The 27576-nt window shown below is 44.6% G+C and overlaps 1 protein-coding gene across 3 annotated transcripts in view; it reads left to right on the top strand.

Moving 5' to 3' along the window:
* NINL (ninein like) overlaps positions 1 to 27576 on the top strand; it is a 51877-nt gene that overhangs the window by 17484 nt on the left and 6817 nt on the right. For all 3 annotated transcript variants that reach the window (XM_083432874.1, XM_083432876.1, XM_083432875.1), the window contains exons 2-20: positions 1117 to 1316; positions 5509 to 5605; positions 5771 to 5946; positions 7238 to 7304; positions 8513 to 8703; positions 9449 to 9604; positions 11228 to 11395; positions 12242 to 12378; positions 12814 to 12954; positions 13205 to 13379; positions 13916 to 14026; positions 14408 to 14497; positions 16753 to 16906; positions 18287 to 18352; positions 20520 to 20629; positions 21844 to 22190; positions 23868 to 23972; positions 24572 to 24641; positions 25741 to 26025. In XM_083432874.1, the coding sequence (XP_083289000.1) occupies positions 1137 to 1316; positions 5509 to 5605; positions 5771 to 5946; positions 7238 to 7304; positions 8513 to 8703; positions 9449 to 9604; positions 11228 to 11395; positions 12242 to 12378; positions 12814 to 12954; positions 13205 to 13379; positions 13916 to 14026; positions 14408 to 14497; positions 16753 to 16906; positions 18287 to 18352; positions 20520 to 20629; positions 21844 to 22190; positions 23868 to 23972; positions 24572 to 24641; positions 25741 to 26025 (2826 nt within the window). In that variant the 5' untranslated portion in view covers positions 1117 to 1136. The remainder of the gene's footprint in view (positions 1 to 1116; positions 1317 to 5508; positions 5606 to 5770; positions 5947 to 7237; positions 7305 to 8512; positions 8704 to 9448; positions 9605 to 11227; positions 11396 to 12241; positions 12379 to 12813; positions 12955 to 13204; positions 13380 to 13915; positions 14027 to 14407; positions 14498 to 16752; positions 16907 to 18286; positions 18353 to 20519; positions 20630 to 21843; positions 22191 to 23867; positions 23973 to 24571; positions 24642 to 25740; positions 26026 to 27576) is intronic.

Raw genomic sequence — 27576 nt, 5'->3', positions numbered from 1 at the left:
AGTTGGAAAACTGATAGCGGTAGCCACTCTGCACAACTGAATGAGTTTGGGGATGGACTGTACCTCAGTGGTAGAGCACATCCTTTGCATGCAGAAGCTCTCCAGGGTCAGTCCCCAGATCTTCAGTAGGGCTTGACAAGACTCCTGGCTGAATCCCTAAGGGCTGCTGCCAATCAGTGTAGACCAGCCTCACCAAACCTAGTATCTTCCAGATGTTGTAGGACTAAGGTTCCCATCACCTCCTGATCATTGGTTATCCGGGCTGGTGCTGTTGGGAGCAATATGTGGATGGCCATGTGTTCCCCATCCTTGGGGTAGAGGCTCCCTGAAGCCAAGGATCAAAGCTTCTTGACTATTGGAACAAAAACGTCTGACAACATCAGAAGGGTGCTAGGTTGGGCAATTCTGAGGTCCAGCACCGAGGGCCTTCTGGCGGTTCCCTCATTGCGAGAAGTGAGGTTACAGGGAACCAGACAGAGGGCCTTCTCGGTAGTGGTGCCTGCCCTGTGGAGCGCCCTCCCTTCAGATGTGAAGCGAATAAGCAGCTATCTTATCTTTAAAAGACATCTGAAGGCAGCCCTGTTTAGGGAAGTTTTTAATATTTAATGCTGTATTGTTTTTAACACTTGATTGGGAGCCGCCCAGAGTGGCTGGGGAAACTCAGAAAAGATGGGCAGGGTATAAATAAATTATTATTATTATTATTATTATTATTATTATTATTATTATTCGAGTGAGCTCACATTTTGTTCAGCTTTGAACCTGGAATTTCTTCTTTGGTGCTTTTTACCACTGTGCTGGGCTGTTAACCGCCATTGATCCTTGTCATCAGCACCAGGCAGCGCAGCCAGTGATCAGAAATAATGAGAACTGTAGCCCAAGCACATTTGAGAACACCATGTTGGCTACCCTTAACCTGCTCAGATACCATATTTTAAATTTAGGCGCTTAAAAGGGGGAAAGAGAGAGAGAAGAAAAGAAAAGTCCTAGTTCTACAAAATGCAAAAGGAGAAAAGAATGGTGGTTGAATGTTTGATATCAGTGCTTACTAGGAATGTTGACTCTCATATTTCCACCTCTCTTTCCTTCCTCCCCTTTCCAACTGACTTGTTTTAGGCTGAGTCTTATACTATGGGATGGGTGAGGAAGAGAACAAATATGTGTCCCAGCTGAAGGACGTGTTCAGCAGCTGCGATGCCACAGGCACCGGGTATTTGGACAAGGAAGAGCTGACCGAGCTATGCCGCAAGTTACACCTGGAGAGGCAGCTACCCCTACTCCTGGAGAACCTCTTGGGAAATAATCTCTTTGCCAGGGTAAGTAGGCCCAAGGCCTCTGCGCCTGACTGTTTTGAAGGAGCACTTCTCTCATAACGGTTTAAAATGGCAATCTTGTCTTCTGGCCCTTCCCCACCAGTTGTTCCCATCCGTGCATGGAATTCTCAGCTGGTCACTCTTCATCCTTCCTGTCTGGCCCTGAACACTTTTAAATCCCATTGGTGCCTGCTAAAGGCAAGCCTAGGGGCATATTTCCCCCCCAAAATTGCACCACTCGACATGTCTGTGTTGAAGTGGGATAGGATGCCGTCCCAGCGCTTTTCAGGGAGACCTAAATAAACCCTGTCCCACTTATTTTCCGATGGACATTATGGAATGTGGCCTAAACTTCCCTCTTGTGTCATTTTTTTTAACTGTCCCATTTTGGGCATGGCTTGTTCTTCTCTCCCGCTTGCAAAGCCTTTGCGAAGCCTAGGATGTGATTAGGGGGATCCTAGCGGGTGGCGCTGTGGGTTAAACCACAGAGCCTAGGACTTGCCGATCAGAAGGTTGGCAGTTCAAATCCCCGTGACGGGGTGAGCTCCCGTTGCTCGGTCTCTGCTCCTGCCAACCTAGCAGTCTGAAAGCATGCTAGTGCAAGTAGATAAATAGGTACCGCTCTGGCGGGAAGGTAAATGGCATTTCCGTGCACTGCTCTGGTTCGCCAGAAGCGGCTTAGTCATGCTGGCCACATGACCCGGAAGCTGTACGCCGGCTCCCTTGGCCAATAAAGCGAGATGAGCGCCGCAAACCCAGAGTCGGGCACGACTGGACCTAATGGTCAGGAGTCCCTTTACCTTTACCTTTAACTCCTTTAGTGTTCACATCCCTGTTGCCTACTGTGCAGTCATCCCTTCAGATCTTTCTTTTCCAAGTCCCAGAAAGCAGTGTCTCAAAATGGTGGTGGTGGATTCATGCTGTTTGCTTCTGCAACAACTAGCACCTTACAAGGACAGTACTTTGTAGGTGCATACAAAGGACTGACCTAGATGGTCACAGAAGTTTATTATCTCCACCAAAAAGCAACATGCTTTGGAAGATTAATAATAATAAATTTTTTTTTATACCCTGCCCTCCCCTGCCAGGGCTGGGCTCAGGGCAGCTAACACCAAATATAAATTATAATAAAACATAATAGGGGAAAAAACAGTTAATTAAAATACGGCTTAAAATGCAGCCTCATTTTAGTAAAAGGTAAAGGTAAAGGGACCCCTGACCACTAAGTCCAGTCGTGGCCGACTCTGGGGTTGTGGCGCTCATCTCGCTTTACTGGTCAAGGGAGCCGGCGTACAGCTTCCAGGTCATGTGGCCAGCATGATTAAGCCGCTTCTGGCTAACCAGAGCAGCGCACGGAAACGCCGTTTACCTTCCCACCAGAGCGGTTCCTATTTATCTACTTGCACTTTGACGTGCTTTCGAACTGCTAGCTTGGCAGGAGCAGGGACTGAGCAACGGGAGCTCACCCTGTCGCGGGGATTCGAACTGCTGACCTTCTGATCGGCAAGTCCTAGGCTCTGTGGTTTAACCCACAGTGCCACCCGCGTCCCCAGTCTCATTTTAGTAGTAGCCCATAAATCAAGACCATAAAGGGAGGAAACATCAGATATTCACCTGAGCCAGCTATCCATGCTGGTCCTACATGGGCCAGCAAAAAAAAGCCAAGGGAAAATTTATATACCACATCCCATATAAGGGGTCAGAGTGAGTCTAAGCTGAAGGCCAGGCGGAACAGCTCCGTCTTGCAGGCCCTGCAAAAAGATGTCAAATCCCGCAGGGCCCTGGTATCTTGTGACGGAGCGTTCCACCAAGTCAGGGCCAGTGCAGAAAAGGCCCTGGCCCTAGTTGAGACCAATCTAACCTCCTTGAGGCTCAGGTTGTTATTTATGGACCTTAAGGTCCTCTGCAGGGTATACCAGGAGAGGCTCCTAGGCCATATAGGGTTTTAAATGTCAAAACCAGCATCTTAAACCTGACCCTGTACTCCACTGGGAGCCAGTGCAGCTGGTAAAGCACTGGTTGAATGTGATCCCACAGCAAGGACCCTGTAAGGAGCCTCGCCGCAGCATTCTGCACCCGCTGGAGTTTCTGGGTCAGCTCCAAGGGCAGTCCCCGCGTAGAGCGAGTTACAATGATCAAGTCTGGAGGTGACCGTTGCACGATTGTCTGAATGCAACTAAGAGAATACAGAACTATCGTACAGAACTATGGAGTAGTCTTCGTCTTCAACAGAAAATGTTACCTGGTAGCTGTTGGTTGCATTCAGACAATCTTCCAAAGCATGTTTTTTGTGTGTGTGGAGATCAGAAGCTTCTACTTCTTTGTGTCCAAGTACACTAAACCTTGGTTTGGTCAAAATATAACTTGCATACAAACCACGACCTCCAAATGGAGAGCCAGTGTGGTGTAGTGGTTAAGAGCGGTAGTCTCGTAATCTGGGGAACTGGGTTCGCGTCTCCGCTCCTCCACATGCAGCTGCTGGGTGACCTTGGGCCAGTCACACTTCTTTGAAGTCTCTCAGCCCCACTCACCTCACAGAGTGTTTGCTGTGGGGGAGGAAGGGAAAGGAGAATGTTAGCCGCTTTGAGACTCCTTAAAGGGAGTGAAAGGCGGGATATCAAATCCAAACTCTTCTTCTTCTTCTTCTCCAAATGTCCTGGCTCACTGCTGCTCATTCCCAATCCAGGATGGCTTAGGATCTTAGTTTATGAACAATCCATAGTTTATTGCATTTGGACACAAAAGCAAATTATGGTGTGCTGTTAAGTAGCACCTTCCAGTCTCCTCCCCTTGTATTATTGGAGAAGAGGAGAAACGGTTTGACTGCAGCTCACTGCTGTATTTATTCTCAATCCTCCAAGCCAGTTACGTGGCCCAAATCTTTTGGTGTAGAAGCAAAGCTCTGTTTGTTCTTTTGTTTTATGTGACTAGCTTTCTAAAGTTCAAACTAATTTCCTATGTAAGAGAATTCATGGGCATCCTTGCTGGGTTTTCAGCAGAGAGTTATAAATTGTTGCCTGTCTTTTCTAAATTGGGACCTGGATTAATGGAACTTGCAAGAAGCTGGAAGCATGTTCTCTGTTAACAAAAGCTGCACTTTTGAACTGACTGAGGGTATTGTTCCCATTCTTACAAATGATCCTGCAAAGGTTTCTGCCAATCAAATATTCTCAGTCTCTCAAGTGCAAAAATACAGTGACTTCTCTTTCTTACTGTAAAGAATAAGAAAGATAAGGGTGACTGATTGCAATAGTCAAAACGGTTAATAGAAAGAACATGGAAATTCTAGTATCTCGGAATGTTTGTTAATAGAATGCATGTATATTTCTGGTGCGAAACGTTGAAATCTCTACCCCAGACCAATAGAGCATTTTGTTAAGGCTTGTTTATGGGACGATAGCTTAGTAAAGTAAACATTTAAGTGTGGTTTTATGTATATTTCGCTGATTTTATCCTTATATGTTATACTCCGCCTTGCTATCTTTTTATGAAATACACACACACACACACACACACACATTTGCACCCCTACCATAACTGCTGAAGCTCGACAACATTCCAATTTGATCCCGTTAACTATCTACTCATTTTCAAAGGAGAATTACCCTTTGAAATTACACTTGTGTACTTATTGTTCAGGTGGCATCTTAAAACACCTTGGTGAATCAAAAGCCAGACCAAATAAACACTTTGGCTTGCCACATTGGTGCCCAAGCTACAGTGCCCTGGAATGGTACGTTTTCTAGTGGTGGAGTCTGTAAGAGCTTAGCAATCAGCAGTCTCCTTTTAGGCAGCTAGCATCTGGTGTATTGCATTCATGCTGGTGCCTCTCTTTAAAACCAGAGTGCCGGGGCAGTGATGCAAAATGCATGGGTGCATTGCTCATTCCCCAAACCTGATGAATATCAGTTCCTGTCAGGTGAATTAAATTTGGTCTTTGAGACCTCATCAAACATTAGCAACGTCCTCCAGTAGGGGTAGGTTCTGGAGTAACTGAACGAGAACAAGATTGTGCTGGGAATCAGTGCTGCCCTGTTGACCACCAGATCTTCTTTAGCTGGATAGGCAAAAGTGACAGTACACTGTCAGGGTAGACAATATTGAGCTATGTGGACCAATGGTCTGACTCAGCATAAAGCAGAAACGAGAACTGGTATACACCTGACTTAACAATGTCTTGTCTGTCCACTCCTAGGTTAACTTTGAAGAGTTTAAGGAAGGCTTTGTGACCATATTGTCCTCAAGCATCAGTCTTGGTCTTTCAGATGATGAGAGCAGTTACCTGGAACCAGGTGGGTGAAGAATGGAGGGTGCTAAAAGATTACTTGCTTTGGATTTACTGCTTTCAAGTTCCTTTGTTTACAGTGCGCTATTGACCACTAAGCTTAAGTATGCTGTAGAGCAGGGCTGCAATCAGACTGGTGATCCTGATCTGCAATTGTGTTTCCAACTCTTAGCTGTTCCGGATGAAGTCGAGCCTAAATACATCCATGGGGCCAAGTGGTACGGCCGCCGGACGAGGCCGGAACTGCAGGGCGCAAGTCTGGAAACTCCCAAGTATTTACAGGAGCAGCAAGCAAAGGCAAATGGGAAAAGTCAGCTGAGACGCTCAGCATCTTTGGAGAGTGTGGAGGTGAAGTCGAGTCTCTTGAGTTTTACTGTATGTTACTTTAGAAGAAGCAGCCTTGTAAACATGAGGCTTCTTTCAAAGTTCATGCTTACCCAGACGTTCAGAAGTTTCCAAAGCCTGCCCAGCATTCAGTAACAAATATTAGGCTCAGATATCAAGGCAGTGAACGTGTCATTGCAGAGGAGGTGTTTGATTGCTTCTGTGGGATGTAATCCACTGGGAGCAGTCAAATACAACATTCCTTGTTTTGCTAGAGTGGACGTGCAAGGGAATGTTTGGTCCAGCAAGCCAAAAACTTCCTGTTCCTCCTGGCCTGGAGCATCCTTCCTTACATGTGACTAGTGGGTGGGCATGACCTTTCCAGACCTGGTAAAAGGCCAAGGCATGCTTCCACTCTCCCTCTTTTCCATCTTCCTTTCGTCCGGCAGACTTCCTGGATGCTAACTGCAGTCACTAGGTCAACCCACATATGGGGTAAACCTGTTTGTATATGCTTGTAAGCCTGCCTTCAGGGATCACACTGTGCTCTGCCTGATTGTAAGACTGTTGTGTCTTTATTCTTTTAGGAGGGATTCAAGGGGTCTTACCAGGAAAATATTAGAACACATTTCAGTCTGGACAAGCCAGATTGAATTGCGTATTGTCTTAAGAAACTCACATGAGTTTGCAACTGTGTTTTCTGCTGTGTAAAGGGGAATGCACTCTGCTAAGAAAAGGAACTTGCTAATGCAAGTTAGGAAGGATATTAATAAACAATATATCCTCTCCTGCCACCCTGAACATTCCCACAGTTTCTGTATCCAAAGCCAGCATCCAGGAAGCTGAAGTTACTTAGGATAAGGCTGGAGAGAACCAGTGCATCTCAGAGACAAGTGGGGTTGGGGCCAGCTCAGCATCCAGCATGCTTTCCGTTGCCTGTCTCTCTGGAGGGAGCCCCTTTCTGGCAGGAGAAGTCACTTAGCAGGAGGTATCTGACTAGGTGTATGCAGTATTGCAGGAGCAGAACACCCCTCTGCCAATCTGCTTTGACCCTCTCCTGGATCTAGCTGTCCATTCTTCAGACGACTGATCTCCTCCCCGGGTGCAGATACTTCTTGGGATCCTGATTCCACCTGCTTTATTCCACTCGGATCCTCCCCAGGGGCGTTCTGGTCACCTCCCTGAGCTCCTCCCATTCTTCAGGATCTGATCATCCCCTCCAGGACACCTCCACAAGACTCAGGATAATCCTTTTTTAAAAAAAAGCTCGGTTCTTTAGCTTGCATGAAACAGTGAATCCTTCTCTTATTTTCAGAGCCTTAAATCAGACGAAGAGGCCGAAAGCACAAAAGAACAACAGCATGAGATGTTTGAGGGTCAAGGTAGGAGAAACCTAAACTCAAAATGCATGGTTAAAAAATTAGAACGGGTTCTCTCCTTTTGAAAGAAGGAAAGGAGAAAAAGCAATACTGAGGATGGAAACTTTCCTTCTTTAACTCTCTGGTCATCTGATTTCAATCAGTGACTTTAAGGACAGGGTGATAGTTCAGTAACAAAATCCATTTTTTACAGGTAGAAGGTCCCTGATATTTCCAGTTAAATGTAACAGGAAGCAAGTGGTGGAAAACAACCTTTTTCTGAGACCTTGGAGAGCCACTGCCTGTCAGAGTAGGCATAAGAAGCTGCTTTATCCCAAGTCAGACCTTTGGTCCATCTTAGCTCAGTATTGTCTACACTGACTGGCAGGTGGCTCTCTGGGGTTTGAGGAAGGAGATTATTTCCAGTCCTACTTGGAGATGCTTGAATGGAACCCAGGACCTTCTGCGTGCAAAGTCCTTCTCCCAGTTCAGTACTGGGTGAAGTGGACCAGTGGTCCAACTTGCTAAAAGACAACTTGATAACTTCAGCACATCAGTATTCTTTTTTCACTAGTTGTTAAAAAATCGCCCTAAACTTTTCTTCCCTCAGATTTATTATGGGGCTAACGTTTAGCATTGAAAACTATTGCTCGTTTATTTAAATCCCACCTTTACTCCAATGAGCAATATATGGTTCTCCTGCTTCCCAGTTTTATCCTCACAGCAATCCTGTGAGGTAGGTTCAGCTGAGTGGCAATGACTGGCCCAAAGCCACCCAGTAAACTCTGCGGCTAAATAGGTCCCAGCCCAACATTCTGACCACTATGCCATGCTTACGTTGTTTGGAAAGATGCAGTTAGAGGATAAGGGAGACTGATGAAGCAGACAGGTCAATATTCTTCTGAGAATGCTTTCATGCATTCCTGGGGAAATCCCATTTTATTTCATTGTGTTATATACTTCCATCTACAGTGGAAACCCTACTTACGTTGTAAACAATGCAAAATCATTTGTATATTTTGTACTTGAAGGTTCGCAGAGCACTGGAGTCTTGTACACAGGGCAAATATTGGAGGAAGCAATTTTGAAAAATGAAGTCTACAGAGGAGAGTGGGATTCTCTGTTAAATGGCTGAAGGCTTGTGGAAAGAGCAGTCTTTGCTATGACTGACGGAATAATTTAAAGATAAAATGCTGCTCTTCTTGCTTAGTGGAATTTCTTTATATTTACAGGGCGAAGGTGTACCTGGCATGAGGACCTCTATGATAGCCCCAGAAAGGTCTCCCCCTCGTGTTTTGGCATGACTGAGAATCAGGTTCGGGACATCTGGGAAGATCTTGGTGTTGGAAAGAACGGGCACCTTAACAAACAAGAGCTGGCTACCGTTTGTAAGAACATTGGACTCAAAGAGATGGAAAAAGAGGTGGGGTAAATTCAGCTGTTGGAAATCGTTTGGCCAAGTATTGAAGATAGATATAGATGTAGATGATGTAGATGTAGATGTAGATGTAGATATTATTCCCGGAGCTTTTCTTCTCAGTCCTAGTCCGACACTATTAATTACTGTACCATACTGGCATTTCCCCATGTTACATTTTTGTAGATGTTGTAGTACCACACTCCTTTTTTTTCTGGCCAGAAAGACCACCAAGGTGGTGCTGCAGCTTTTTGTTGCAGTCCTCAAAGAAGCAGAAGAGATGCCAGGGCAATAGTGCTGCCACAGTTGCCCACCAACTGCAAAGAACTTGAAAGCACTAACAATAATGTGCCTTTTCCAAGTCTTTAAGGTTGGGTAGACTTTATTAAATTTTGGTCACAACCTGGTGAGCTGCTGTGGTAGGCTGCCTATTGGCACTGTTGGAACAAATCAATGTATTTTGATGTGGGGGGCATTATTTGGAATATTTGTGTTGTGTGTTTCTCCCTGGTAGTAGGTTCACCTTCCAAAAGGCAATTTATTCCTCTTAATGACTAGGCAGTAAAATGACTGTTTTAGGGGAAACTGTTGTGCTTCCAAGAGCATTTATTAGTTAAAATTGTTATAAAATACCACTTCTTGTATTTTTCTTTGGACAGCATAAAATGGTCAAATTCCTCAGGTAATTTTTTTCCTAAATATAATGTCTGATACTTTGTGATAGATTGCTTTTTACAAATGTTTTATTCAGGATCTCGAAGATTTGTTCAACCAGTTGGATAGTGATGGAGATGGCAGAGTAAGCTTAAAGGAATTTCAGCTTGGCCTGTTCAACCACAGCCCCATTCTTTGCCCTATTTCTTCCACACCTCTCAAACCAAGATGTCAGAGATCACCATCCCACCAGGTAACTGTCAAAGCATAATTTCTGAGAGACTTCCTTCAGAAACATAGTTTTAAGGCTCAAAATCTGAAACCATTCAGGGGACCTTCAGCAGTGCCTTTTCACGTAGAGCTGTGTTATGACACATGGGAAGCCATGTTTTCATGCTATGTGACTAAGCTGCAACATGCTTTTTCGCATGCATAAGGGAGAAGACTGGAACCACCTGCTTTCTGTTTCAAAGTTCTCAGTGACCTCCAAATTTGGGGAAATGTGACTTTCTAAAGCAAGCCACATTCTGAAACCATTGCTGCCTCCTGAATTGTTATCACTAGCAGTGGTTTAAATGAACAACAGTTTCCAAAGTTCAAATGTTGTGAGTGACCGTGGTTAGTTGCAAACCAGAAACGGAAGTTTCCCATTTCCTCTTCCTCGTGAACATAATGGGCAACTGTGGTTTACTGCTGCATATGAGAACTAGGCTAGAATGTCTTGAATTGACCTTCAAATGCAAAAGGTGACCTGAAAGATTCAGATGCCAAGGACTGTTTTCATTTACTCTACTTTTTATGAACCCTGGAAAGCAAAGCAAAGGCAGAATTTAGCAGACTTCATCCTTTTAATTCAGTCTGAAGTATTGGAGTGGTGTGTGGGATCTCTGAGTTGCCTTTTCTAGCCTAAAAGGTAAAGGTAAAGAGACCCCGACCATTAGTTCCAGTCGTGGCCGACTCTGGGGTTGCGGCGCTCATCTCGCTTTACTGGCCGAGGAAGCCAGCATACAGCTTCCAGATCATGTGGCCAGAATGACTAAGCCGCTTTTGGCGAACTAGAGCAGCGCACGGAAACGCTGTTTACCTTCCGGCCGGAGCGGTACCTATTTATCTACTTGCACTTTGACGTGCTTTCGAAATGCTGAGTTTGGCAGGAGCAGGGACTGAGCAACGGGAGCTCACCCTGTTGCGGGGATTCGAACCGCCAACCTTCTGATCGGCAAGCCCTAGGCTCTGTGGTTTAACCCACAGCGCCACCCGCGTCCCTGCAATATGGCCTAGTGCCTGTTTAATGAGAGAGTTGCTTACCCGATATAAAGCTCAGATATAGAGTAATCCCATCCTGTAGGAGCTATGAACACACCCTAGTTAAAGCAGTTGGTGCAGAAAATCCTAAGTACCCATGTGGATGTAACCCAGAGTAATAATTCACACTGGAGAATAAGCAGCTTTCCAATGGTGGGTCAAAATAAATAAATAAATAGAGTACTGTTTACAGAGTTCAGATGGGCTGCATGCATCTGGCTACTAGGTAATCCTTCTGGTCTTCCCAGCTTGAAACAAGCTAATTCTGTTTAGGTGGAGGATTAGAGAACTGGTTTAAACTTAGGTAAGTCCTTACAGTGCCTCCTTCTGCTCACCTTTGGACAAGCTTTTTGAAGGCATTTGTTTTTACATACGATCACAACTGATATTAAAATGCAAACCCTGGTAGCTGCGAACAACCAACTTCCTTTATTTATAGATGCATAAGGATGTTCTTCATTGGTAAAAACATGTTGCTTTTCAGGTCTCACTTGATTGCTACACTGTTTGTCTAAACAGACTTTTCCTTCTTTTCCTCCCTCCATCGCTTCCCTCCCCAATCCGCCCCCAGATTTTCAAAGACGGTGCGCACAGAAGCACAACTCCATCCTTCTTATCTGGCTCCGTGGCCTTGAATCTTTTCTCCAGCATCGATGACGGCAGTGGCTTTGCAAGACCTGAGCAAGTTGTCTCCATCTGGGCCCAGGAAGGGGTTGAAAACTGCAAGGAGATCCTTAAGGTTTCTAGCTGCTCCTTACAGATTACGAAAGCTTTGGTTTTCCTTTCATCCCAAGAAGAAGCATTTCCCCCCTTCTCTCTCTCTCTCCCCCCCTCCGCATCCCTCTTTCCCACTAAAGATCCCAGTGATGAATTGCAGCACCTTCATATTAATTAGCATCCGTGTGACACATTTTAAGCTACTCAGAAAGTAGTACAACAGTGGCACCCTACAAAGAACCCTGGGAATTGAAATTCTTCCCCTTCTTGTTTTCTTTGCTCCAAGCTGCATTAACCCATCTGTTGTTGACCCTTTTTCTCTTCCTTCTGCCCAAGGTTCTTCTGATGGCTTAAATCAGTGTTTTCCAAACTTGGGTCTCCAGCTGTTTTTGGACTCCCACTATCCCTAGCTAGCAAGACCAGTGGTCAGGGATGATGGAAGTTGTAGTCCAAAAACAGCTGGAGACCCACATTTGGGAAACATTGGCTTAGATGAAAGGATAGCCAACATGGTGCCTTCAAAATGTTTTCAACTACAAATCCCATCAGCCCCTAGCTAGCATGATCAACAGACAGGGATCATGGGAATTGTAGTTCAAGACATCTGGAGGACACCATTTTGGCTATCCCTTCTCTATTAAGGCAGCTCCCCTCTACATCCCATTTCTGCCAAGCCTTTTCTAGAACACCATAGCCTCACGCTTTCTGTACCTCCTGCTATCGGCCCTTTTAAAGCCCCCTTCTTTCAATTGCTCTGGCTGTTCTGTATACACTGGCGTTGAATAAAAATTGATAGCAGTAGTTTTAGAACCTCTTGACTTACATTTCCCTTGATTTTGAGAAGCTCTCTCTGTGTGTGTTTTAACAGAGTCTGGATTTCAACATGGAGGAGAGAGTTAACCTCTTGGAGCTGTCTGCAGCCCTTGATGAGGAGATAACAGTTCCCAAGAGCGGACTTCAACAGGCAGCTTTTGCTTCTTACAGACACGAACTTCGCTATCTAGAGTAACTTGTTCTTTGGCTGTTTTGGGTGGAGGCCCCATTCCTGGCCAACCCCTTCTCCCTTTACACCTCACCCACTCCTTCACCTATTGCTTCACAGTTTGCCCAAACCTACCCCAACTCCCAACCCTTTTAAAAGAGTGGGAAGCACTCAGAGAGCAGTTTGTCCAAACTGTTCTCTGAAGCACCTTCCCTCCCACTGTTAAACAGCTTGTCTGTGCTGTCTACCACCCAAACCGCAGTGTGGCGACAGCCTTACTGTTTTATGTATATAGGAAGATAACAAATACATACAGTTTTAAATTGGATTAAATTAATTAAAAATCTGCTGTTCTTTTGCACTGATCCCATGGGAAACAGTAGGATAGAAACTGAACAGAAAGATGCTTCTGCAACATTTCGGATGCATACTTAACAGCACCTTCACTGTCTTTGCAGAGCTCAGGTAGAGCAAATATCCACTGAGAGAGACAAAGCGCGAGTTGAATTGGAGAAGGTGGAAAAGCGGAAGCTGCAGCTTTTTGAGGAGGTGGATGATCACAATAGTGCGTTGGAGCACCACAATGAGAGTAAAATTAAGTACGTGAGCCAGCTTTTTGGTGTCATTATCTGATGGGTTTTATACACAAGGAGGAGTGTGAAGAGCAGACCCAACGTGCCATCCAGTGAAACAGCACAGCATAAGCTATGCAGCCAATGTTCACAAAATTGTGACTGTAGAGAGGCCAACTCCTCAGTCTCACTAGTCATTTCTCTTGTGGACCATTCTGTTTTTATTTTCACATGGAAAATCCTTGCACATACCAGTAACAGTGCTTGTATCTTGCAGAGACCTTGAGCAAGACTACAGAGGGAAACTCAGTGTTATGAAGTCTGAAGCGGAGATGGAGAAGGAACGGCTCTTGCAACAAGGGAACCACCAGAAAACCAAGTTAGAAGCAGACATCAGATCTCTTCAAGAGGAAGAATCTAGCCTGAGGCAGAAGCTGAGCTTAGTGATCAAGGTAAAGATTCCGAGCATCTGTTATCTTCAGGATGACCAGTGCAACCTACAGCAAGACTGCATATTCTGAGCTTGAAAATAAGAATAAAGTAAAAATCCTGTCTGAAGGGAGGCTGAATTCGGCAAATAGTACATATTAAGTAAAAATATGCTTTCGTCTCTTGACCTAAGGAGACTTCACCAGGCATTACTGCTATACTTTAATCTCCAGCCGTGAGGACTAGAGTTACATTTTGTTGTTAAATGAATTTAACCCACTTTTCAAAGAGAGCCACCCACCTATCGGGACTGGTGGAAACTTACTTTATTATCCCCACCTCCCTTCCGGCCCCCTAAAATGCTCCCTTGAGGATTGGAGCACCTTGTTGGGTGGAGCTGGTTTTTCAGGATTGCTTCTGAGCCCTCACCTTTTTGTATCCTACATGTTGGTATCTTGCTCAGGAATTGCAAAAGGTACCCCAGTGTCGTGTTTAATGAGCGTAAATGTGCACTTTCATTTCATTTCATTTTTTTCATATTTTTGGTTTTTTTTAAAAGGAGAATAGTCGCTTACAAAGTGAACTTGTTGAAGTGGTTCAAAAGTTGTCTGAATCTGAAAAGCAAGTACTAAATCTTCAGAAGGATCTCGACTTCATGTTGAAAGACAAGGTAGCTTCGGATTGATGAAAATGCTTTCCTTTTTATTGAAAACCAATAAAATTCATATTTATCTCTGTTGTAGGATTTTGACCTCTTTCGGTTGGCTTTCTATTGTGGCCTTATTTGGTTCCTAATCACAGGGATAAGTGCATGTATTAAAAATCACATTTTCTTGACGTTGACAGAGCTTCCAAATTAAATGTATTTAAGGTCAAGCTATAAATCTAGCCTTCCACTGCCGAAAAATTGGCTCCCACCAGCTAATTGTAAACTGCTTGAGGGTTTGTTTGTTTTTCCAATCAAGGGGTGTATAAATTTCTTGGAATGAATGAATGAATATAGCAATTTCACCACTAATACTTTTAAAATAAACCTCTTTGCTTGCTTTAGCTGGGGCTGCTGGATCCGCACAGCACAGAGCTCTTTGATCAAGAAGAACGCTTTGCCAAAATCATTCAGGAATATGAGCTGCAGTGCCGGGTAGGTGGCCTGTACGTGTTATAAATGGCGTCGTGCAGGGAGGACCCATCCGAGTGCTGAGAGAACAGCCTTCATTCAAGCCTCATAATAATTAAGGCTCCGTGCCTCTTTTCTTTAAAAGATCAGCAATCTTTTGATAAGCGCCTACATCCTTTCCTCAATGGCACATTTTAGAATAGCAGTTAAACACCAAGGTTCAACACAGAGGGTAAGTTCAGACGTAGTGCCAAGCCATAGTTTGACGTTATGTGATCAAGCCTCAAGCATCCCTCGTGCAGATTTAGCTAGTTACTTCCTGGTTAGCTGTAAACCATGGTTTGCTGTTACTTTTTTTAAAAAGCAACAGTTTGGCTATGCCCAAAGAATTGTGGGAACTCTAGCTTGTTACTAGTGCTGATAATTATTGGAAACTCCTTTTCCCCTCACAGAGTTACAATTCTCAGAGTGGTTTAGCAGTCAATTCCTCTTTCTAGGGAACTCTGGGAATTGTTGGGGGGGGTAGGGGTTTCCTAACAACTCTCATCACCCTTAACAAACTACAGCTCTCAGGATCCTTTGGGGAAAGCCATGACTGTTTAAAGTGGTATGATACCGCTTTAAATGTATTCTCATTAATTACAGAGCCTATGGAGAGCTGCACTCGTAGACCAGAACAGTGAGATCCTAACCATAGGGTAGCTATATTTTATTAGAATAAAAATTGGGGGCACCTTACCAAATGGTTGTAGAGTTAACTTGGAGCATGTGACTATTGCCGTTTTTGCTCCAGCTCTGCTTCTTGCCAGAAGGAAATCACAACGTAATATCTGTCGCTTCCGACAGTGCAGGTAGAACCACTGCTGTTGCACTAGAGTTATTGCATGTGTCCTGCTACCAATTCAGTTCTCCCTGTTTCTCCCCAAACTCTCGACATTTGCTGCTGCTACATCCTGATAGAGAGTGAAGGTGAGCACTTTCCCCTCCTCAGGTGTGTGCACGATCCACTTGTTTGTAGCGGTATACTGTTCTTTAGCAAACCTGCATGATGTCTTGTTGCAGCCTGAGATCTTGCGTGTTACAAGGTTTTTTGTTTTCGGAAATGCTTGAGTCCCCATTTCCATGGACTTCTATATCGCGGCTCGCTTTTTACCTCCTTTGTGTTGTGTAGGCCTCAGTCCTGTCCCCCTCTAGTCACTTCTGCACTTGTAAAGTTATATCGTTTGTGTACCTTGTCAGCTAAGGAAATGAGAAGTACAGTTGTTTTTAAATTCAGTTCTGTCTGTAGCTCCCAATTCTCCCTCCCCCACAGACTTCACGGTGGCTCCAGAAAACTCAGGTGTCTTTCAGAACTGAGTGGTAGGCTTTTGTTTTTGAGCAAGTCCTGCAGTTCAGCAGCTCACAAGGATCCCAGGAACGTTCAAGCCCACACACCGCGACAAGGTGATGATCCAGTGAGGGAGAACAGCTGTACTACAAAAAATTATGAATTTGCTGAAAAGGGTTCAGTGCTCTTGCAGCATCTGAAGCAGCTACCTTTAAGAAAGCATCGCAAAGCAAATAAAGACTCAGACATTGGGAGTCATTTCGAATTATCTGCACGAAGTACAGTGGTACCTCAGGTTACATACGCTTCAGGTTGCAGACTCCGCTAACCCAGAAATAGTGCTTCAGGTTAAGAACTTTGCTTCAGGATGAGAACAGAAATCGAGCTCTGGCGGCGCAGCGGCAGCGGGAGGCCCCATTAGCTAAAATGGTACCCCAGGTTAAGAACAGTTTCAGGTTAAGTTTGGACCTCCGGAACGAATTAAGTACTTAACCTGAGGTACCACTGTATATGCCCAGGGGGCTTTGCTGGAGCCTATTTCTGCTTCCCTCTGCCCTTTCAGTTTTGTTTGATTGGTTTTATTTTTTACAGTATGATACTGCACAGCAAATTGTTCTGTGCTATAAATCAAGCACTGCAAGGAGTTGCTTCTTTTTGTATTTCTAGTCAATAAAAAACATGGCATGGAGCGACCAAATTCTTTTCCTGAAAGTACAGCCCAGAGAAAGAAGTTAGAGAGCCACTGGGCTAGATGGACCACGGGCCTGATCCAGCATGCTCTTCTTATGTTCCAGTGTCTTGTGTTTTTTAAAGACTGTCTTACAGCATTTCTGTGAGAATTATTTGCAAGCGCACCTGGTTATTCTGTCGAGGAACGGTTGCTGTGCACCCAACGAGGTAGATCCGAGGAAGGCTGTTCCACATTTTGAGCTTCCGGGTTCTTCCTTTTCAGGAGCTGCGCGACAAGAACGATGAGCTGCAAATGGAGGTGGAGAAACTGCGTTCCCAGCTGCACGAAAGCAAGCATAGTCTAGCCTGGTGTAAAATGAAGGCCAGCAGACTTGGAGAAAGGCTGCTGCCTGAAAACGTAAAAGCCAGAATTCTGGGTGTGTATTGCAAGTTGCATTTAGAACGTCACATCGGGTTAAATCAAATACAGTCATACCTCGGGTTACAGACGCTTCAGGTTGTGCTTTTTCAGGTTAGGTAAAGGGTAAAGGTACCCCTGCCCGTACGGGCCAGTCTTGACAGTCTCTAGGGTTGTGCGCCCATCTCACTCAAAGAGGCCAAGGGCCAGCGCTGTCCGAAGACACTTCCGGGTCACGTGGCCAGCGTGACATCGCTGCTCTGGCGAGCCAGAGCCGCACACGGAAACGCCGTTTACCTTCCCGCTAGTAAGCGGTCCCTATTTATCTACTTGCACCCAGGGGTGCTTTCGAACTGCTAGGTTGGCAGGCGCTGGGACCGAACAGCGGGAGCGCACCCCGCTGCGGGGATTCGAACCGCCGACCTTTCGATCGGCAAGCCCTAGGCGCTGAGGCTTTAACCCACAGCGCCACTCGCATCCCCGCTTTTTCGGGTTACGGACCGCCAAAACCCGGAAGTACCAGAACGGGTTACTTCCGGGTTTCGGTGGTCGCGCATGCGCAGAAGCGCCGAATTGCAACCCGTATGTGCGCAGACACTCCACTGCGGGTTGCAGACGCTGCGGGTTGCGGACGCTGCTGGTTGCGGACATGCATCCCACACAGATCACGTTCGCAACCCATGCTCTAGTTATCTCCCTCTTGGCCTACTGCAATGCGCTCTATGTGGGGCTACCTTTGAAGGTGACCCGGAAACTACAACTAATCCAGAATGCGGCAGCTAGACTGTTGACTGGGGGTGGCCGCTGAGACCACATAACACCGGTCTTGAAAGACCTACGTTGGCTCCCAGCATGTTTCCGAGCACAATTCAAAGTGTTGGTGTTGACCTTTAAAGCCCTAAATGGCCTTGGCCCAGTATACCTGAAGGAGCGTCTCCATCCTCATCATTTTGCCCGGATGCTGAGGTCCAGCGCTGAGGGTCTTCTGGCGGTTCGATCATTGTGAGAAGCAAAGCTACAGGGAACCAGGCAGAGGGCCTTCTCGGTAGTGGCGCCCGCCCTGTGGAATGCCCTCCCATCAGATGTCAAAGAGATAAACAACTACCTAACATTTAGAAGACATATGAAGGCGGCCCTGTTCAGGGAAGTTTTTAATGTGTGACATTTTAATGTATTTTTAATCTTTGTTGGAAGCTGCCCAGAGTGGCTGGGGAAACACAGCCAGATGAGCGGGGTACAAATAATAAATTAAAAACAAAACAAAACCCAAGCATCCACTGTAGGTTAAATGCAGTGGTATCTGTTAGTCACAAGGGGTTTAGGAACAAGACCCTTCTGCTATACAAAATCTTTGAAGAACTCCTTTCGTCATAATGTGTACCTTTTCCTTTCTTTTAAGACACCATACAAAAAGATGAGGAACTCCTTCTTGGACACCAGCACTTTCCGGTGGCAGGCCAAAATGGTAAGAAATGTTCCCAGCTGTGTGCATTTTCTAAGAAGGAGTAAGTGTTAAGATACATGCCAGCTCTAGAACTCTTCAAGAGAAACCTAATCCACCCCCCGTGCCGTGGGCAGTACGATATCCAGTATCAAAAGCATCTCTTGACAAACCTGTCCAGTTTCTTCTGGATAACCTCCAGATACGAAGATTCCCAGGCAGCTTCTTCAAGGGCTACAGATATTTCCCCTATGTTTCAGCTGCAGGTGTCGTGGTCTGTAATTTCAACCCACAGCTCTTTTATCCAGTGCGTATTAAAAGAATAACGTATCACGTTTCTTCCTCAGATAGCTAAAACACTTACCTCTGTTGTTTTTAATATCTTCTCCCCTCAAGACTTGTAAAATTTGTTGCCTGAGGTGTTATGATCAATCCCAAATTCCCAGAAAGTGTACCTGTATAACATGCATTTTAAGCATGTGTGTGTGTGTTTTCCTTTGTTTTTGTTTTTTTTAATAGGTATGCATGACCTGTGTATCGTGTGGCTCTTCTAAACATAGCTGTCAACTTTTCCCTTTTCTTGCCAGGAATCCTATTTAGAATAAGGGAATTTCCCTTGAAAAAAGGGAAACGTTGACAGCTATGCTTCTAAACTGTTATAATTTTTTATTTTTAAATTGAATTTATATACTGCCCTATACTCAGAGGTCTCAGGGTGGTTCACAGAAAAGATCACAACATATAAAATCAAAATAAGAACAATAACTCAATAACACCCCTCCCCAAAGAGCCACATTTTAAAAGGGTACAGGTCAACCAAATGCCTGGTTAAAAAGGAGTGTTTTTGCCTGGCGCCTAATGGTGTATAATGAAGGCACCAGGCGAACATCCCTAGGGAGAGCATTCCACAGATGGGGAGCCACTGCAGAGAAGGCCCGTTGTCACATTGCCACCCTCCGGACTTCTCAAGGAAGAGGCACATGAAGGAGGGCCTCAGAACATGATCTCAGGGTCCTGGTAGGTTCATATGGAAAGGGGAAGTCCTTGTGGCCTTGAGCCGTCTAGACTCTGAAACCTTTCCAGTGTGTCAGTAACCAGTTCTGATAACGGGCCCACATTTTAAGTTATTCAATCACCATGGCGCATATTTATAAATAATATTTTTATTTATAACCCGCCCTTCCCGGTTCAAAAACCGGGTTCAGGGCAGCTAACAACAAATTTAAAACACTTAATTATAAAAGCAGCATAAAATACAGTATAAAAACATGAATAACAATAAAATTCAAAAATCAGTTTAGGGGAAATAAACATTAGATAATCCCCAGGGCTAGCTGGCTGAATTGGTCCTACTTGGGCCAGCGAGGAGGCCAGGGGAGAATAAGCTGTGGGGTCTCAGAGCTGGTGATCTTCATAAAAGGGGAAGGGGAGGGAAGAGAAGGGAAATAAAAGATCAGGCTGAATTCAAATTAAAGGCCAGGCGGAATAGCTCTATCTTACAGGCCCGGCGGAAGGAGGTTAAATCCTCTATTTGTAGAGCATACAGCTTCGAACCATTGTGCTCTCGTTCCCCTTCCCATGCTCCCTATGTAATACTGTACAGTGGTACCTCAGGTTAAATACGCTTCAGGTTACAGACTCCGCTAACCCAGAAATAGTGCTTCAGATTAAGAACTTTGCTTCAGGATGAGAACAGAAATCGTGCTCCGGCGGCGCAGTGGCAGCAGGAGGCCCCATTAGCTAAAGTGGTGCTTCAGGTTAAGAACAGTTTCAGGTTAAGAATGGACCTCCAGAATGAATTAAGTGCTTAACTAACCCGAGTTACCACTGTATTGGTGGATGAAAAGCAACCAGACCACACCCCAGATACATGATCTATCTTGGCAGTTTGTTTCCTCAGTTTGGCAGTTTGTTTCCTCAGTGTTCTAAGGAAGATCCTGCTGGATCAGGCCATTGGCCCATCTAGCTCAGTATCCTCTTCTCACAGTGACCAACCACATGCCTATTGGCAGTTTGCAAACAGGACCTGAGTTCAGTAGCATTCTCTCTTCCTGCGCTTTCCAGCAACTGAGAAACACGCTTCATCCATTCATAGAGGCATGGCCCTCCTGTAGTAGTAGTTTTATCCTCCACGATTCTGCATTCTCGGGCCTGTTCTTTTCCTTTCTTTCAAGAATAATTTTATTTATAGGTGTCGTTTTCATTGAATCCGGTCCCTATTCAGTAAGCATAGAAATGGAGCTTCTGGTTGAAGAACTGAAGGAACAGCATCAAGACCTGAAAATACAGCTGGAAACCAAGGTGAGTCGAGGAGGAAGACACAGGCAGGTGTTTAAACGCCAATTCAGGTTTAAAATCGTCATCAGAATCAGTAGACTCTCAATATATTTCTGAATGCAGTCATGGGTTACTTGCTCAGCAGGATACATTTGAGTATGTTGACCAAATGATGTAGCTTTTGTTGTTAAATTTAAAATAAATCAGCATTTTGGAGCCAGTGTGGTGTAGTGGTTAAGAGCGGTAGTCACGTAATCTGGGGAACCGGGTTCGCGTCTCCGCTCCTCCACATGCAGCTGCTGGGTGACCTTGGGCCAGTCACACTTCTTTGAAGTCTCTCAGCCCCACTCACCTCACAGAGTGTTTGTTGTGGGGGAGGAAGGGAAAAGGAGATTGTTAGCCGCTTTGAGACTCCTGAAGGGGAGTGAAAGGCGGGATATCAAATCCAAACTCTTCTTCTTCTTCTTCTTCATTTTAAGTTTTTTTTTTTTATAGATGTAAACTTATTTATGATAATGAAATGTTTTGGGGTTTTTTGTGGCGCTTTTCTCCATTGCTTTTGTAAATTAAGTATCTCATCACCAATGTAAATTAGGAGAATTTGGGATGGCTTATTTTTTTTAAAAAATATACTTTTTATTCAGTTTACAAATAAGACAAATTAATACAATTCAAACAATTTATAAAACCATTCTCTCATTTTTTTACTTCCCTCAACTTGGCTGGTACTCCTTCCCTTCTCAATTTTCCACACATTTCTTAATTCATATCTACTTCTTAAATTAAATCTGCTTTCAATCCATAATTTTAACTTTCATTTTTACAAAGCTTCTCTGAACGTTACAAGCGTTATTTGTTTTTCACTTAAATTATGCATATATTCTGAGAATTTTTCCCATTCTTCAATAAATCTCTGAATTTGGGATGGCTTATTGTGGCTGTTTGTAGAAAAGGCTGGGCTTGGTTCAACTGTGGATGATAAGTTAGTTCTGTATGAATGGAGTAAGTCTGTATGGAGTAAGAAATCTTTACACAAAATTTCCTGCTGTTAAATGCCCTCATTCTGTATAAAAATCCTACCCTCTTGAAATGCATAGGCTTCTAGCTCTTGCAATGCCTCACTTCAAGGACCAAGTTGTTCAACGTGAAGTAAGGACTCTCGACCGGTTTGTGCATGTATTAACCATGCTACCTAAAAGAATGCGTAACAAAAGTTTGGTTTGGTTTTACTGTGCTAGGTCAATTACTACGAAAGAGAAATTGAGCTGATGAAAAGGAACTTTGAGAAGGAAAGGAAGGATGTTGAACAAGGTTTTAAGATTGAGATCAGCGAACTGGAGGAACAGAAGAGCGATTTGGAAGAGCTGAATGCCAAATGCCAGGAGGTGATAGATGGCTTGAAAGACCAGCTTCAGAAACTAGCTCCCGCCCAAGAACTCGAGAGGAGCTTTGAGAAGGAGAGGTCAGAAATGGAGCAGTACTATGCCAAAGAGATTTCCATTTTGGGACAGAGACTGGCCCAGGAAAGGGACAGACTGGAAGAAGACATGAAGATGAAGCATGAGGCTGAGACACACTTCATGAGGTCTGGTGACATTACTGTTTTGAAACTTGGGCACTTGGCAATATAAATGGTAGTCTCATATTCTGCTACATTGTGTTATGGTTGAACCCTTGGTAATTTAGGCAAAAGCCTTTCTCACCAATATGGTTGTATGGTACCTGGTCCAATTCCCTTCTCACTTTTGGGGAATTGTGACATTTTTTGCCATGTAGCAGCTATCTGGCTGGCACACTGTCTTTGGAATGGCTCTCCATGTGCCTGCTAAAGAATTATTGCTAATATGCTGTTTCACAGCTACTGCTCTATGAAATGTATGGTTCTTCTATAAAAATGCACTCATCTTTTTAAAATGATCTGACTAATCATTGCATGCTTGCTTATTACTTTTGGGCTTGTTCACATGCTACGTTTTATAGCAGAGATGATCTATCTTCCCACAGAAATTCTGTTCCATAGTGTGCATTAATTCAGACTCTGACTGTATGCGCACCATATATTTAAAGCACCCCCCATAGCGCTATGATTTGTGACACCCTTAACAAACAACGGTTTGCAGGATTTGAGGTGTGTGTGCTTTAAATGTGTGATGTGTATGTAGCCTTTCAGTTCTCATGTGTTGGTGTGCGTAGATGCATTTTCTTCTGCAAGGGATTCTTAATAGATGCAACTACACGAAACATGCCTGTTTTCCTTTATGGGGCACTTTAGATCTCTGGGTCACAACTACTTTTCTCACAGTGACTTGAAATCAAATTTGTGTGTCCCGTGCCATAGCACAGAGCTCTAGTTTTGTCTCATAGAACAAAGAAGTCATAGACTGCCTGTGAACAGGATAAGTAAGTAGCAAAACCCGGGAGCCAGTAGTTTGAGGAGGGATGTTTGGCAAGTCCATAGCACACAGAGAAAGGGTTAACCCCACCCACCCAACAGCTGCCATTCAAAGAATAAAAGAAGTGAAGGTGTAGTGCTGGCACACATTTAACACTTAACATTTAACATGGGTGGTGCTGTGGTCTAAACCACTGAGCCTCTTGGGCTTGCCAATCAGAAGGTCGGTGGTTCGAATCCCCGCAACAGGGTAAACTCCTGTTGCCCTGTCCTAGCTCCTGTCAACCTAGCAGTTTGAAAGCATACCAATGTGAGTAAATAAGGAGAGCAGGAAGGTAAATGGCATTGCCGTGCGCTCTGGTTTCCGTCACGGTGTTCCGTTGCGCCAGAAGCGATTTAGTCATGCTGGCCACATGAACTGGAAAGCTGCCTGTGGACAAACGCTGGCTCCCTCGGCCTGGAAGCAAGATGAATGCCGCAACCCCATCGTCGTCTTTGACTGGACTTAACCATCCAGGGGTCCTTTACCTTTTACCTTTAACACCAGATGTAGTTTGACCCTTACTCAGCAAGTGGTGTAATGGAATAATATGAATAACATCCATCCATCAAGGGTTCTCTTTGATTTCTGTGATGTAAGTGGGTATAAACAGCACATTTGGAAGCAGCTACTTTTAAAAGCATTGCATATAATAAGATTTTTTAAAAAAAGCTTCTCTTTTAGGGGATTGTCCAGTTCCACTGCCTGTTCTCAGACATATTTATTTTGATGGCGCTTAGCTGAGTATGGCTAATCCAGTTGCCTGATTTGTTTAACATCCCCAAACTAACTCCGGTCCTTCAACACTTTTTCTCTCTCCCGTGATGCAGAATTGAGCTCCACAGAGTTTCAGAAGACAACCTCATCCTAAAAAATAAACTTGGAAGATTTCAGCAAGAAGTGGAGGATGTTGGTGAAGCAAACAGAAAGCACAGGTTAAAGAAAGGGGGGGGTGCGGTTCTTTGGGAAGCTTGCAGAGGAACTGTAAATGTGAAACCATACGTCTTCCCAAGAGGCAACTTGTTGAATAAAAGGATTGTGTAATTTTAAACAGAAATCTTGGCGAGAGGGTCTAGCCGCGCACAGCGAGCCCTCAGAATGTGGCTGCATCAGTGCAATGAAGTGTGTGCTCCAGTGTACCTGACGGGATGCTCAGTTATAGCGTTGTATGAATACACATACAAGAATTTCCAGACTGCCACCTTAAATCTGTACATAGACATGGTGGGAGGACTAAAAATAAGAGGGCTAGATCCAGCTGCCATGAAGAACAGCTTTGCTTTTAGAAGACCTACTATTAATATTCTTTTAAAAAAAACATTTTCAAGATGCTTGAGAGTTGAGGACCAACCTAACTCATTTTCTGAAGCTGTGTTTCCCCTTTTTCTTTGCAAGCCACTTGCACTGACGTTGCAGACAATAGTGAAACATCAGCTGTGATTGTGGCAGCGTGTTTCCTGCTCCCGCTTCAGAATCTATGCAGAATATGTTTAGATGGTTGTACAATTTAAATTGTTTCCCCTTCCTTCTTCAGAAAACATATTGACGAATTGATGGTGGAAAAAGAGAAGGTGATGCGTGGAATAGAAGAGTTAAATCAACTGGTAAATTATATAGAGAGGGGGGGGGAGGGAGGGAGGGAGGGAGGGAGGGAGGGAGGGAGAAAAGTACAATTAGATATGCTTTTACATAAGACCCAGTTCTGGGATTTTGATAAAATGATCTACTACCAGGTGAAGGATGGGGGAATCTCTTCCTAAAACCCTGGAAAGCTGCTACCAGTTATAAAAAGCACAACCTTATACCAAGTCAGACTATTAGTCTATGTCTTCTTCTTCTTCGGCAATCACTCATAGCCGAGTAAGATTGTCTTCCATAAACATGATTTTAGCAATGAGTCCATAAGTAACTGTGGAGGCCAATTCTGGACCCACACGTTCTTCCACAGTGGCGACATAGGTTTCCAGGCGGGAGTTGATCACAATGTGGATTTGCCAAGCATGCCTTCCTCTTTGCACATTTCTCCCTTGCGTCCTGAGTTTGAGTGTCTTCAAAGCCCATGACACCTTTGGTAAAGGCTGTGTGTGTAGCTCAGTATTGTCTACACTGACTGGCAGCTAGCTCTTCGGGGTTTCAGGCAGAGAACAGGGTTTCAACCCCATCTGGAGACACAAGAGCTTAAATTTCTGTATCCTCTTTCCAATGTTTAAATGCTTTACAATCCTTCATCCATGCAAGGTTAGGCTGATGGACACCAATTTTGCCCAAGGTTTGGATTTCCAAGTGCCAAAACAATACACTGTCCCATCTTGCAAATGCTAATTCAGTAGGGGTTGAGTTCTTTTGCAACCTTTTGAATCTTTCTAGTACATGTGCCTTTAACAATGCACGTGTAACGTTGGAGTCAGTCATGGGTTGCTCTGGCAGTGCCCCCTTTTGCTCTGCTTGCCATAGCTCCAGTAATTCAAGCATCAAACAAACCAGCCCTTTCATCCCGAGAAAAGGCATTTCTTAACTTCCTCCACCCTCGTTAAGAAATATACACTAGGTGTGATACTGCTCCAAAAAACGGGGAGAAGACCCCTGCACCCATTCTTTGCGGGCAAGCAGTATGAGACACCCCCTGATAAGATAAGATGTTAAGATGTTTTCCCCTGGGTGGGATGAATGCCGCAGCTCTGAATGTCTGAAATGCCTCTTTAGAATAAGCACTACGAGGTGGAAATCTTCCAGCTAAACACCAGGATAGATCAGCTGAGCCATGAACTCACTGAACTGAGCAGTGATAACAATGTCAGCCGGAATACCGTCAATTTACTGAATCGGAGGCTTGTCGAGCTGGAGAGCCAAAGGGACCACGAAGCTGCGGTTGCCAGGCAATTTCAAGAGGCCTCTGCTGAATTGACAAAGGAGCATCTTCAGGAGCGGTTGGCATGGCAGGGAGAGAAGGCCCTGCTGGAGCAGCAGCTGAGGGCCTGGAGGGAAAAGGTAAGGCTGATTGGAACAGGGAGGAAGGGGGCACATAGGTTCTAGGCTGCCATGTCCCACTGCACAAACCGACCTATAATGTTGAGCCAGCCATGCAATATTCTGGTGGAAATTTCTAAGGCCTGACACGTGGACCATGGATACAGGGATGCGCTGCTTTTTACTACATTGATGGAAAGCTCGGGTTGCTGTGATGCTCATTAAGTTGCTGTGTTTAGGCAAAGGAAATAGTTTAAAATATGTTGCCTTCTGGGAGAAGGCGGGTGAAAATTATGCAGCACCTTGCATTTACTTCATTCCTCTACTACAGGGGTCAGCAACCTTTTTCAGCTGTGGGCCAGTCCACCATCCCTCAGACCATGTGGGGGGCTGGACTATATTTTTTGGGGGGAGAAATTAATGAATTGCTATGCCCCACAAATAACCCAGAGATGCATTTTAAATAAAAGGACACATTCCACTCATGTAAAAACATGCTGATTCCCAGACCGTCCGCAGGCCAGATTTAGAAGGCAACTGGGCCTCATCTGGCCCACAGGCCTTAGGTTGCCTACCCCTGCTCTACTAGAACTAAAACTAAAGTTTGTATTTTGTATTCCTTGTATAAACTGCTTAGAGGTTTTATTTACAATCAAACAGTATGCACATTCTGTTATATAAAATAAAAAATAGAAGTGCTGAACGGGGGAAGAGGACTACTTTCAAAAGGAGCCTTAACAATGAAAATTCTTCCATACTACTTTGTTTAAATTATAAACTATCTGAGCACACTTATGATCTCTTGGCTGTGTACTGCTAGCCCATGGCTAGTGGCAATTATTTTCTGGGAGTAATAAAAGGGAGAAATGGGCTGTCCACAAACAGCCCCAAAGAGCAAGTCTGTGAATATCGGAGTGTAATTGGGTTGACTTGTTTGCCAAGTGAATTTATTAATGCAATGGAATTTAGAAAGAGCGTCATTCTAGGCATATTAGAGGAAGACTACAATGATCACACATAAGGTTTGGGTTTGCATGGATAAATACGAAATCAAGCAGCCCTAACCTTTTCGGGCCCAAGGACACACCTGGGAATCTAACAAATCGTCACAGGTACCTCGAAATACCCCTTTCACAGAAGGAAAAACCTAGGGATGCTCAAAAACTCTTCCAAAGCCCTTATATTCCCTGAAACACACACACAAGAAAGCAGGCGTGCACCAAGAGGATTTGTGTCTTGAGTATGCTGTGTCCCACAGAGGACCTTACGGTCTTCAAACAAAAACATCTTGGAGGTCCCGGGCCACAGGGAGGATAGGCTGGCCTCAAACAGAGCCAAGGCTTTTCGGCTGTGGCCCCAATCTGGTAGAACGCTCTGTCACAATAGACTTGGGCCCTGTGGGATTTGACATCTTTCCGCAGGGCCTGCAAGACAGAGCTGTTCCACCAGGCCTTTGGCCAAGGCACAGTCTGACCCCCTCCTTTGGTAATCCTCAAAGAATGCTAGGCCAATGGTTGCAATTATTTTGATTTTGAATTGATTTTAGAATGAATTGATTTTAGAATGCTGTGT

Source organism: Podarcis tiliguerta (assembly GCF_965153285.1).
Source record: "Podarcis tiliguerta genome assembly, chromosome: 3".
Taxonomy (NCBI): domain Eukaryota; kingdom Metazoa; phylum Chordata; class Lepidosauria; order Squamata; family Lacertidae; genus Podarcis; species Podarcis tiliguerta.
This window is presented reverse-complemented; position numbering and strand designations above follow the sequence as displayed.